General features: G+C 44.8%; 1 protein-coding gene across 1 annotated transcript in view; it reads right to left on the reverse strand.

Moving 5' to 3' along the window:
* LOC110523598 (astrotactin-2-like) overlaps window positions 1–13,521 on the reverse strand; it is a 418,825-nt gene that overhangs the window by 67,878 nt on the left and 337,426 nt on the right. Inside the window, exons 18-19 of the mRNA XM_036977273.2 lie at window positions 11,075–11,208; window positions 10,319–10,467 (exon numbers count right to left, since the gene is read on the reverse strand). Coding sequence (XP_036833168.2) covers window positions 10,319–10,467; window positions 11,075–11,208 — 283 coding nt within the window. The remainder of the gene's footprint in view (window positions 1–10,318; window positions 10,468–11,074; window positions 11,209–13,521) is intronic.

The raw sequence follows: 13,521 nt of genomic DNA on the forward strand, positions 1-13,521 counted from the left end.
AGTGATATGCTCCTTTTCCACAGGGAGGATAAACAGAATCTTCTCTTACCACACTCTTCTGGGCGTTAACGCGATGAGAAACCCAATATGAAGGTCCAATGTCAAAGTTATTGCTTACATCTCAAAGAAAAGAGAATCCGAACACATACTAACATCATTAAAGTTGCTAATGCTGGCTAGCATCTGTTACCATCATGCAAAGATACATGGGGGGGTAACCCTATACCCTTAACAAACCAACATTAACACCCGGACGGCTTCTGTTTGGGTTAGGTAATGATCAAGTGCTACTTAACATTAACATCATATCTTGTGATTCCAAGATGGCGTAGCAGTCAGACGTCTTTGTCTTTGTCCTGTCGTGTCCCTTGTACAGTGGGGCAAAAAAGTATTTAGTCAACCACCAATTGTGCAAGTTCTCCCACTTATAAAGATGAGAGAGGCCTGTCATTTTCATTATAGGTACACTTCAACTATGACAGACAAAATGAGAAAATAAAATCCAGAAAATCACATTGGAGGATTTTTAATGAATTTATTTGCAAATTATAGTGGAAAATAAGTATTTGGTCACTGTATTTGATTTCTGTCTCTCACAGACCTGTAACTTCTTCTTTAAGAGGCTCCTCTGTCTTCCACTCGTTACCTGTATTAATGGCACCTGTTTGAACTTGTTAACAGTATAAAAAGACACCTGTCCACAACCTCAAACAGTCACACTCCAAACTCCACTATGGCCAAGACCAAAGAGCTGACACCAGAAACAAAATTGTAGACCTGCACCAGGCTGGGAAGACTGGCTGGGAAGAAATCAACTGTGGGAGCAATTATTAGGAAATGGAAGACATACAAGACCACTGATAATCTCCCTTGATCTGGGGCTCCACGCAAGATCTCACCCCGTGGGGTCAAAATGATCACAAGAACGGTGAGCAAGAATCCCAGAACCACATGGAGAGACCTAGTGAATGACCTGCAGAGAGCTGGGACCAAAGTAATAAAGCCTACCATCAGTAACACACTACGCCGCCAGGGACTCAAATCCTGCATTGCCATACGTGTCCCCCTGCCTAAGCCAGTACATGTCCAGGCCCGTCTGAAGTTAGCTAGAGAGCATTTGGATGAAACCAAAATATAACTTTTTGGTAAAAACTCAACTCGTCGTGTTTGGAGGACAAAGATTGCTGAGTTGCATCCAAAGAACACCATACCTACTGTGAAGCATGGGGGTGGAAACATCATGCTTTGGAGCAGTTTTTCTGCAAAGGGACCAGGACGACTGATCCGGGTAAAGGAAATAATGAATGGGGCCATGTATCGTGAGATTTTGAGTGAAAACCTCCTTCCATCAGCAGGGGCATTGAAGATGAAACGTGGCTGGGTCTTTCAGCATGACAATGATCCCGAACACACCACCCGGGCAACAAAGGAGTGGCTTCGTAAGAAGCATTTCAAGGTCCTGGAGTGGTCTAGCCAGTCTCCAGATCTAAACCCCATAGAAAATCTTTTGGAGGGAGTTGAAAGTCCGTGTTGCCCAGCAACAGCCCCAAAACATCACTGCTCTGGAGGAGATCTGCATGGAGGAATGGGCCAAAATACCAGCAACAGTGTGTGAAAACCTTGTGAAGACTTACAGAAAACATTTGACCTCTGTCATTGCCAACAAAGGGTATATAACAAAGTATTGAGATAAACTTTTGGTATTGACCAAATACTTATTTTCCACCATAATTTGCAAATAAATTAATGAAAAATCCTACAATGTGATTTTCTGGATTTTTTTTTCTCATTTTGTCTGTCATAGTTGAAGTGTACCTATGATGAAAATTACAGGCCTCTCTCATCTTTTTAAGTGGGAGAACTTTCACAATTGGTGGCTGACTAAATACTTTATTGCCCCACTGTATCTTTTGATATCTTTTTAAAATATTTTCCTAAACCTCAACTTCTAAATACTCTCCTGAAATCCGCCTCACCCAATGTGGCATGGGTCTGTTTTTTTCTAAAGTATTTCTATTTACTTTGGATCTGGAATCCCTAAACTGAAGCTACCCAGCTAACTAGCTACCAGCTATCAGTCAGCAAAGCACTGCTAGCTGTCATCAGCTAACTTATAGCTTGGAAAGCTCTCACCAGTTCGTACAACGTGACTCAAACCAGAGCATAACAGACCTATTTTTCTCTCCATATCCCCGGATTCCTATCGCAAACTCTAAACCTTTTCATCTGGATCTTCGCAACTAGCTAACTGCAATCCCGGGTGAATACTCCTGGCTAGCATTTCCATTCCGGAGCAAGCGCAAATTAGCCTGAAGCTAGCCCGGTTAGGGCTCCTGGGCTACCAGCAAAGCACACTCCTGGGCTACAATATCCAGACACCTTCTACTGCCGGTACGGGGCACGGAATCCCGCCGATCTTCTACAACTGGAATACCGACATAATCTGCCCAAGGATTCCAACAGGCCCCTCAGGCGCGACGTCCGCTGAAGGCCCATTCTGCTAACCGCGGCCTGCTAGCTATCTAGAGCTATTTGGAACCCTACTAATCCACGACTGGTCTATCAACGTCACCGCACGAGGAGGCAAAAACAGACTTTCCTCCATCGCGACATCCCCCAAAGGCCTTTCTACTAACTTGCTAGCCCCGGTCTGCTAACTGCTTTCTTACTAGCCCCGGTTTGCTAACTGCTAGCTTGTTAGCCCCGGCCTGCTAACTGTCTGAATTTCCGTGTCCCCAGCCATCCCAACCACTCACTGGACCCATACGATCACTCGAAAACATAATGTTAACTTTCACTGCTATGTGGATGACACACAGCTGTACATTTCAATGATACATGGTGAAGCCCCAAAATTGCCCTCGCTTGAAGCATGTGTTTCAGACATAAGGAAGTGGATGGCTGCAAACTTTCTACTTTTAAACTCAGACAAAACAGAGATGCTTGTTCTAGGTCCCAAGAAACAAAGAGATCTTCTGTTGAATCTGACAATTAATCTTAATGGTTGTACAGTCGTCTCAAATAAAACTGTGAAGGACCTCGGCGTTACTCTGGACCCTGATCCCTCTTTTGAAGAACATATCAAGACTGTTTCAAGGTCAGATTTTTCCATCTACGTAACATTGCAAACATCAGAAACTTTCTCTCCAAAAATGATGCAGAAAAATGTATCCATGTTTTTGTCACTTCTAGGTTAGACTAATGCAATGCTCTACTTTCCGGCTACCCGGATAAAGTAAACTTCAGTTAGTGCTGAATACGGCTGCTAGAATCCTGACTAGAACCAAAAAATGTGATCATATTACTCCAGTGCTAGCCTCCCTCCCTTCCTGTCAAGGCAAGGGCTGATTTCAATGTTGCTAACCTACAAAGCATTACATAGGCTTGCTCCTACCTATCTCTCTGATTTGGTCCTGCCGTACAGGGCCTACACGTATGCTACGGTCACACGACGCAGGCCTCCTAATTGTCCCTAGAATTTCTAAGCAAACAGAGGGAGGCAGGGCTTTCTCCTATAGAACTCAATTTTTATGGAATGGTCTGCCTACCCATGTGAGAGACGCAAACTCGGTCTCAACCTTTAAGTCTTTACTGAAGACTCATCTCTTCAGTGGATCATATGATTGAGTGTAGTCTGGCCCAGGAGTGTGAAGGTGAACGGAAAGGCTCTGGAGCAACGAACCGCCCTTGCTGTCTCTGCCTGGCCGGTTCCCCTCTTTCCACTGGATTCTTTGCCTCTAACCCTATTAAAGGGGCTGAGTCACTGGCTTACTAGGGCTCTTTCATACTGTACCTAGGAGGGGTGCATCACTTGAGTGGGTTGAGTCACTGATGTGATCTTCCTGTCTGAGATGGCGCCCCCCCTTGGGTTGTGCCGTGGCGGAGATCTTTGTGGGCTATACTCGGCCATGTCTCAGGATGGTAAGTTGGTGGTTGAAGATATCCCTCTAGTGGTGTGGGGGCTGTGCTTTGGCAAAGTGGGTGGGGTTATATCCTTCCTGTTTGGCCTGTCCGGGGGTGTCATCGGATGGGGCCACAGTGTCTCCTGACCCCTCCTGTCTCAGCCTCCAGTATTTATGCTGCAGTAGTTTGTGTCGGGGGGCTAGGGTCAGTTTGTTATATCTGGAGTACTTCTCCTATCCGGTGTACTGCGTGAATTTAAGTATGTTCTCTCTAATTCTCTCTTTCTCTCTTTATTTCTCTCTCTCAGAGGACCTGAGCCCTAGGACCATGCCTCAGGACTACCGGGCATGATGACTCCTTGCTGTCCCCAGTCCACCTGGCTGTGCTGCTGCTCCAGTTTCAACTGTTCTGCCTGTGATTATTATTATTTGACCATGCTGGTCATTTATGAACATTTGAACATCTTGGCCATGTTCCGTTATAATCTCCACCCGGCACAGCCAGAAGAGGACTGGCCACCCCACATAGCCTGGTTCCTCTCTAGGTTTCTTCCTAGGTTTTTGCCTTTCCTAGCCACCGTGCTTCTACACCTGCATTGCTTTCTGTTTGGGGTTTGAGGCTGGGTTTCTGTACAGCACTTTGAGATATCAACTGATGTACGAAGGGCTATATAAATACATTTGATTTGATTTGATTTTACTTGGCTACGCATGCCTCTCTCTAATATTAATATGCCTCGTCCATTACTGTCCTTCTTAGTGATTACTGTCTTATTTCACTGTAGAGCCTCTAGCCCTGCTCAATAGGCCTTAACCAACTATGTTGTTCCACCTCCTACATATGTGATGACATCACCTGGTTTAAAAGTCTCTAGAGACTATATATCTCTCATCATTACTCAATGCCTAGGTTTACCTTCAATGTACTCACATCCTACCTTACCTTTGTCTGTACACTATGCCTTGAATCTATGCTATTGTGCCCAGAAACCTGCTACTTTTACGTTCTAGACGGCCAGTTTGTATAGCCTTTAGCCGTACCCTTATCCTACTTCTCCTCTGTTCCTCTGGTGATGTAGAGGTTAATCCAGGTCCTGCAGTGCCTAGCTCCACTCCCAATCCCCAGGTGCTCTCATTTGTTGACTTCTGTAACCGTAAAAGCCTTGATTTCATACATGTTAACATTAGAAGCCTACTGTTTTACTCACTGTTATAGCACACTCTGCCAACCCGGATGTCTTAGCCGTGTCTGAATCCTGGTTTAGGAAAACCACCAAAACCCTGAAATCTCCATTCCTAACTAAAACATTTTCCGCCAAGACAGAACTGACAAAGGAGGCGGTGTTGCAATCTACTGCAAAGATAGCCTGCAGAGTTCTGTCTTACTATCCAGGTCTGTACCCAAACAATTTGAGCTTCTACTTCAAAAAATTCACCTTCCCAGAAGCAAGTCTCTCACCATTGCCGCTTGCTATAGACCACCCTCTGCCCCCAGATATGCCCTCGACACCATATGTGAATTGATTGCCCCCCATCTATCTTCTGAGCTCGTGCTCACCCTCCAAATACACCTCTGCTCTTTTCAATCAATATCTCAGCAATCACTGCCTCATTTCCTGCATCCGTAATGGGTCTCCGATCAAACGACCACCCCTCATCACTGTCAAACACTCCCTAAACACTTCTGCGGGCAGGCCTTTCTAATCGAACTGCCCGGGGTATCCTGGAATGACATTGACCTCATCCCGTCAGTAGAGGATGCCTGGTTATTCTTTAAAAGTTCCTTCCTCACCATCTTAAAAAAGCATGCTCTATTAATTTTTTTTTTAAACCACGAATAGATATAGTCCTTGGTTCACTCCCGACCTGTCTGCCCTTGACCAGCACAAAAACATCCTGTGGCATTCTGCATTAGCATCGAATAGCCTAACTTCCCTGCAACCTTTCAGGGAAGTTAGGAACAAATATACACAGGCAGTTAGGAAAGCTAAGGCTAGCTTTTTCAAACAGAAATGTGCATCCTGTAGTATAAACTCCAAAAAGTTCTGGGACACTGTAAAGTCTATGGAGAATAAGAGCACCACCTCCCAGCTGCCCACTGCTCTGAGAATAGGGAACACTGTTACCACCGATAAATCCACTATAACTGAGATTTTCAATAAGCATTTCTCTACGGCTGGCCATGCTTTCCACCTGGCTACCCCTACCCCGGTCAACTGCCCAGCACCCTCCACAGCAACCCGGCCAAGCCCCCACCATTTCTCCTTCACCCAAATCCAGATAGCTGAGGTTCTGAAAGAGCTGCAAAATCTGGACCCCTACAAATCAGCCGGGCTAGACAGTCTGGACCCTCTCTTTCTAAAATGATCTGCCGAAATTGTTGCAACCCCTATTATTAGCCTGTTCAACCTCTCTTTCGTATCGTCTGAGATTCCCAAAGTTTGGAAAGCTGCTGCGGTCATCCCCCTCTTCAAAGGGTGTGACACTCTAGACCCAAACTGCTACAGACCTATATCTATCCTACCCTGTCTTTCTAAGGTCTTCGAAAGCCAAGTTAACAAACAGATTACTGACCATTTCGAATCCCACCATACCTTCTCTGCCATGCAATCTGGTTTCAGAGCTGGTCATGGGTGCACCTCGGCCACACTCAACGTCCTAAATGATATCATAACCACCATCGATAAGAAACATTACTGTGCAGCCGTATTCATTAACCTGGCCAAGGCTTTCGAATCTGTCAATCACCACATTCTCATTGTCAGACTCGCCATCCTTGGTTTCTCGAATTATAGACTTACCTGATTTACTAACTACTTCTCTGATAGAGTTCAGTGTGTCAAATCAGAGGGCATGTTGTCTGGACCTCTGGCAGTCTCTATGGGGGTGCCACAGGGTTCAATTCTCGGGCCAACTCTCATCTCTGTATACATCAATGATGTCGCTCTGCTGCTGGTGATTATCTGATCCACCTCTACGCAGACGACAACATTCTGTATATTTCTGGCCCCTCTTTGGACACTGTGTTAACTAACCTCCAGACGAGCTTCAATGCCATACAACTCTCCTTCCGTGGCCTCCAACTGCTCTTAAATGCAAGTAAAACTAAATGCATGCTATTCAATCGATCACTGCCTGCACCTGCCCGCCTGTCCGGCATCAATACTCTGGACGACTCTGAATACGTGGACAACTACAAATTCCTAGGTGTCTGGTTAGACTGTAAACTCTCCTTCCAGACTCACATTAAGCATCTCCAATCCAAAATTATATCTTGAATCGGCTTCCTATATCGCAAGCATCCTTCACTCATGCTGCCAAACATACCCTCGTAAAACTGACCATCCTACCGATCCTCGACTTTGGTGATGTCATCTATAAAATAGCCTGCAACACTGTACTCAACAAAGTGGATGCAGTCTATCACAGTGCCATCCGTTTTGTCACCAAAGCCCCATACACTACCCACCACTGGTTGGCCCTCGCTTCATACTCATCACCAAACCCACTGGCTACAGGTTATCTCCAAATCTCTGCTAGGTAAAGCCCCACCTTATCTCAGCTCACTGGTCAGCATGGCAGCACCGACTCGTAGCACGCGCTCCAGCAGGTTTATCTCACTGGTCACCCCCAAAGCCAATTCCTACTTTGGTCGCCTTTCCTTCCAGTTCTCTGCTGCCAATGACTGGAACAAACTGCAAAAATCACTGAAGCTGGAGACTCATATCTCCCTCACAAACTTTAAACACCAGCTCACAGATCACTGCATCTGTACATAGCCCATCTGTAAACAGCCTATCTATCTATCTACCTCATCCCCATACTGTATTTATTTATTTATCTTGCTCCTTTGCACCCCAGTATCTCTACCTGAACATTCATCTTCTGCACATCTACCATTCCAGTGTTTAATTGCTATATTGTAATTTACTTTGCCACTATGGCCTATTTATTTCCTTAACTCCCTTATCTTACCTAATTTTCACTCACTGTCTGTAGACTTTTTTTCTTTTTTTCTACTGTATTATTGACTGTATGTTTTGTTTATTCCATGTGTAAGTCTGTGTTGTTGTATGTATCAAATTGCTATGCTTTATCTTGGCCAGGTCACAGTTGTAAATTAGAACTTGTTCTCAACTAGCCTACCTGGTTTTACATAAAGGTGAAATAAAAAAAATATTTTAAAAATCACTGTCGCTATTACTTTAACAAAGCCAATAGGTCATGGCACTACCTGCCATTCAAAACAGAATAGAAGAAGGAGAAGAAATTATGTTTGTCTAATAAAGGACAGGGGGGTGACAACCATCTCTTAGAGAAGAGGTAAACAATGAGAGGAAGGTGGATTTGGGTGCTTAGAGGCATAGAAGGATATTGGGCTCTGAGGCTCTTCTTCAGGCTCTGATCCTGGGCCTCGTGCCCTTACCTGTGGAGACCCAAGGGTGACTGATGGTCTGCCAGGGATCTGAAGACAGATTTGAGGATTGAAAAGGGAACTAGGTGCTGATGGTTTGGCGGTGGTGCAACAGCTTGATCTCACTAAGCCTCCCAAAGAACACGATAATCCAGATAGAAGAAGGGAGTAGTACAGTAGAAGTCACGGGAGTAAATGTCACCAGGGAATAGGGAATAGGATCATAGAAAGCAGGGAGTTGTAGAAGGTTATACTGAGGACAATGTATACACGTCCTAAAACCCTCAAACCTCCCAAGGTGGAATCCATCCAAACCTATCTCAATACCCCCAAATATAGGGAAGTCGTTCCAAGCCCAACAAATCCTTTTGACATAGGCTAGCTGATATCATCTGTATAAAACAGCTTGATGTAGATGTTGCTTCAGCTGACCAACACGATACAGCCTGAAGCCCCTAGACGTCATCTGTTTGCCGATGTAGATATCTTTTTTAATGGAAAATACATTTCGTTTCCAATGGATTTAACTACTCGAAGGGTCTCATACCTGTTACAAAACTTCAGATATATGAGGTATTACACTGACTCCAGTTTTGAAGAGCACTCAATGACTTGGGAGGTGTATGAAAGCTGGTGTGTGGCCCAGATCAAAGCGGTGTGCTTTTGATCGTCCAGTGCTTGTCCGTGGAAGTCTCATCTGTGGTTTAAAGCCTGCAGGTGATCAGGGACTGGGGCTGAAGTGCAATACCTGCTGTTCATATCTATCCCAGTTCTGTTTTTCAAATAAAATAAACTACTACACTTTTTATTCCCCTAGAAAGGACTTCAATGCAAGGTCTTAAAACCAAACGATTCGTTGTGGTTATAGAGACCAAAAAAAATACTAGTCCTGATTGCTGTCGCCGCATCTGGACTCTCTGACACTTGTTGTCTTTCCCCTATTCAGGTTAGGGTATCACTACTTTTCCCAAATCTTGGAGAGTATATGTCCCCATTATTCCATAAATTCCCCCTCTTCGACCACGTCCAACTTTGTATCAGCACGGCTGATCCACCCAGTTTGGAGAACAATAGAGGGTTTGATTCCATCTCTCCTGTAAAACTGGGAGCCACTCAGACGGGTGTTTTTATGGTTTATGATAGATGATCCAGAGGATGTTTCCAATAGAGAGAACCTGAGAGATGCCATGCCAATGCTTCTCTCCCCTTGATTACACACACTAAGATGATAGCTGGGAATTGAAGACTCGCCCATCACTGAAATCCTTTGTTGTTACCGCCACATGTGTTTCAGGGAATCCACACACACATTAAAGCAATAAAAGTATGTTTTTTTTTTACTACAGACAAGTCGATGTCAGTCCAACTTTCTCTGCTTTCTGGAGGAAGTTGAGTAAGAGTTAGAAAGAGAGAGATACAGAAAGAGAGAGAGAGACAGATAGCAACAGAGGGAGTGAAAGAGACCGTAGAATCAAGAGATAAATTGACAGAAAGACATTGTCTTCTCATCTGTATCCTGGACTGCTCTGACACTGAAATGAGTCACACATGCCAAATGCCCTATTCCTGCCACACGCGTGGCCGATGACTAAAGCCGACTTCCACCGTCGTACCTCATCTCTTCTCCTTTATTAAATCCCAACCACCCAAAGCTCTGACTCACTCCCCCAGACTTAAGGGTCAGTGCCAATTATGGCTCCTGTCAAATGTCCTCTCATCCATCCGTTCTTCCCTCCGGTTTCGCCCACTGAGTGTCTAACCTTGTCTGTGAAATAATCACAAAGGGCAGGCCTCCAAAGATCAGCAGAGCAACCAGTTAGATAATGTGGCTGGTCACTGGTAAATCAACTCATTAGTGTCCCTACGGCTTTCTTATAGGATAAACAACTGTCAATAACTGATGTCGGTGGGACCAAAGTGAAATATACTGTAAGGTTGTTGGAACCATAAGTTGATCATGTTTATCATGTGTAATTTATGTAGCCAACAGCGGCCTACCTACCTGTGTAGATCTCTGCCTCTGAGGGGTCCTCCACCCGCTTGTGCTGGATGATGTAATCAGAGACCTTATAGCCAATCAGTGGCTCCACATCCAACCACTCCAGGGCCACCATGGTGCTGGAGGGTTCCAGGTGAGGGGCCAGTCTAAGCCTGAGACAGAGAGAGAGAGAGAGAGAGAGAGAGAGAGAGACAGAAAGAGAGAGACAGAGAGAGACAAAGAGAGGAGGAGAGGTGGTTCACTTTAATACATTAACAATATGAGAAGTCAACTGACACTGGGGACTAGTTTCCTGGGCACATTAAACTTACACCTGGACTAAAAAGCGTGTTCAATAAAGAATCTTAGTTGAAATATTTTTTTAGTCCAGGACCAGGCTTACTCTGTGTTGGGGAAACCAGCCCTAAGAATATGTTAATAAAATGTTTAGACCAGATATGGAGAGCAAGTTGGAATCCTCAATGTATCCATTCGACAAATCAAACAAGCAAGTAGGTCCATTAAATTTAATGTGGAAATCCACTGGAGAGCCATTGTCTATTCAGTGCCTTGTATCTCTCTCCAAAAGTTCTGAGGGTTACAATAGCTGGGGTGTATGATGACTCACAATAAAGCTGGGGTAGGAGAACAAGACAAAATGTTCTTTCATGGGAGTGAGCACCGGGGGTGTTGGGAACAACTGACACAATTAAAGGTTAGTCTCAGACCTCCAACAGTTCTCCCTAGGGTTGGATAGATATGAGGTAGGCTCTGACTTACACAGGCTTCCTCAGGGGACTGCAGTTGGGAAGGCCGTCTTTACTGAAGGCACTCAGGTCACAGCGACACCAGTTGTCGATGACATCGCCCTTGCCTGTGCACCAGTATGAGCTCATGGTGGCGCTCTTGAACGCCTACGAAAGGTAACAGGTGAGAAAATTGCAATTATTTTCAGTACGTTGCCCTTCTGTGACACTCTGAGTCATCCAGGCTCCAAGATGTCTGTTCCTACACCTCTACGTGTCCCCCTTCTCCCCCCTACCGACGGTACCCCCCGGCATCGTCACAGTCACACACGGGGGGCTCAAGATTCTTACCTCCACCACAGGAAGAGTCGGGTGGTGATGGTCTGACGATACATGAGTGAGTAAGCTTGGCGATGTACCTGACATGTTCCTGTCTTGTGGTAATTGGGAATGGTGACACATAAAGGTCAGTGTGTGTGTGTGTGTGTGTGTGTGTGTGTGTGTGTGTGTGTGTGTGTGTGTGTGTGTGTGTGTGTGTGTGAGAGAGAGAGAGAGAGAGAGAGAGAGAGAGAGAGAGAGAGAGAGAACAAAAAAAAAGAAAGTGAAGGAGACAGAGAGCAAGAGAGACAGAGAGAGAATGTCGTAAGTTTCTGTCTCCAAAGTTTTCAAGTTTCTACCAAGGTAAGGGCCAAAAGGCCAAAAAGGTGCATTTCCTCAATCTCAATAATCCGAAACATCGCCAAGATCATGATCGTATATCACTCCAACTCTTTCCATCTCCAACTAAATTGTGCTGTTTCATCAACAAAATAAAGGGCACCATCATGATTATCCCTGAAGGCCAACCAAATAAAATAAGGTGACGTCAGTGCTGTGCCAAGCCACGGGCATGTCTAACGCAGAGTTCAGGGGAGTTCGCAGGCACTTTGGCTCCCCGTCACACCGGCCAATCAATGGAGCACTTAGTTATTTATGTACGGTAATTGGTTGGCAGTGCCGCTTTGCACGGACGGCTAAGAGACGCACGGCACAGACACACCGGAGAACATCCGGAAACATTAATGCTGAGCAACAGGCCCGTCCAATGATAAAGCCAACAAAGCCAAAGGAAGCCTCCCAATAAGCCATAACACTTAGTCAGTCATCCAGAGGAAAGTGATTCTCCGATGTTTTCTGTATTCCCCTAACCCCAACCACCCTATCAACCCACCACCACAAACAAAGAAACATACGCGCACACATGCAAGCATTGACATGCACACACGCACACAAAAAAATGACTCAAGCACACATGCGCAGACACACAGGTCATTCTTGAATTGCAGTGGCATTAGCATTACTCGACTTTGCAACAATGAAAAACACTTTAAAATGACAGATACACATCATACATGTGTTTGTTTATATTGAACTGTTTATCAATGATAAAACATAATGCAAGTCCTTCAAACTGCAAAACTTCACCTTAAAGTAACTGTCCAGATTTCTATAAAATGAGTGAAATAGTTTTCCTTCCAAAATAAATATAGTTAAAAAGCAGCTTTTCTGTTTTGGAATGGTGTGGGTGTACCCAAACAAGAAAATGGTGTGGGCATACACCGGTCATTAAACATATTAATGCGAGCAGACTGCTGATTGGTTGATCGAATATCTATCTATTATTGAACGCTTGAAAGTAAACAAAACTATTTAGAGCAGCACCACAGATATTGAGATGAGCGAGATGCAAGATTTTGCTCTCACATAGTATCTGTGCATGTGCTGTGTATGGTCCCCACAGTGACCATACATACATATCTCAATCAGAAGCCATGGATTACAGGCAACATCCGCACTGAGCTAACGGCTAGAACTGCCACTTTCATATATACTTCCATTCATTTTTTTATCTGGTACCCGGCTACCTTCAGACCAGTCTTGTGAGGCTTGTGGACATCCTAGAGCAAAATAACCAACATGTACGTGTTCGTGACAGACTCACCTTTCCATTTTAGCATTTATCCCAAACTGTTCGGATGCTACAGACAAAAGTTGGCACTTCAGACAGTTTTTATTATGCTAATTAGATGTATTATGAAACCTCTCCCTGACCCAGTCTGTAATACCTACATGTTTCAAGCAGACCATCATAGTTCCTGTGCCCAAGACCGCCAAGGTAACCTATCTAAATGACTATCGCCCCGTAGCATTCACATCTGTAGCCATGAAATGCTTTGAAAGGCTGTTCATGACTCACATCAAAACCATCATCCCACCCTGGACCCACTCAAAGTCGCATAACCCCCCCCAACAGAGTCACAGAGGACGCAATTTCTATTGCACTACACACGGCTCTTTCCCACTGTACAAAATTAACACCTATGGGAGAATGCTGTTCATTGACTACAGCTCAGTGTTCAACACCATAGTGCCCTCCAAGCTCATCATTAAGCTAAGGACCCTGGGACCGAATACCTACCTCTGCAACTGGATCCTGGACTT

This window comes from Oncorhynchus mykiss, chromosome 5 (genome assembly GCF_057628025.1).
Source record: "Oncorhynchus mykiss isolate SJ-2025 chromosome 5, ASM5762802v1, whole genome shotgun sequence".
NCBI lineage: Eukaryota > Metazoa > Chordata > Actinopteri > Salmoniformes > Salmonidae > Oncorhynchus > Oncorhynchus mykiss.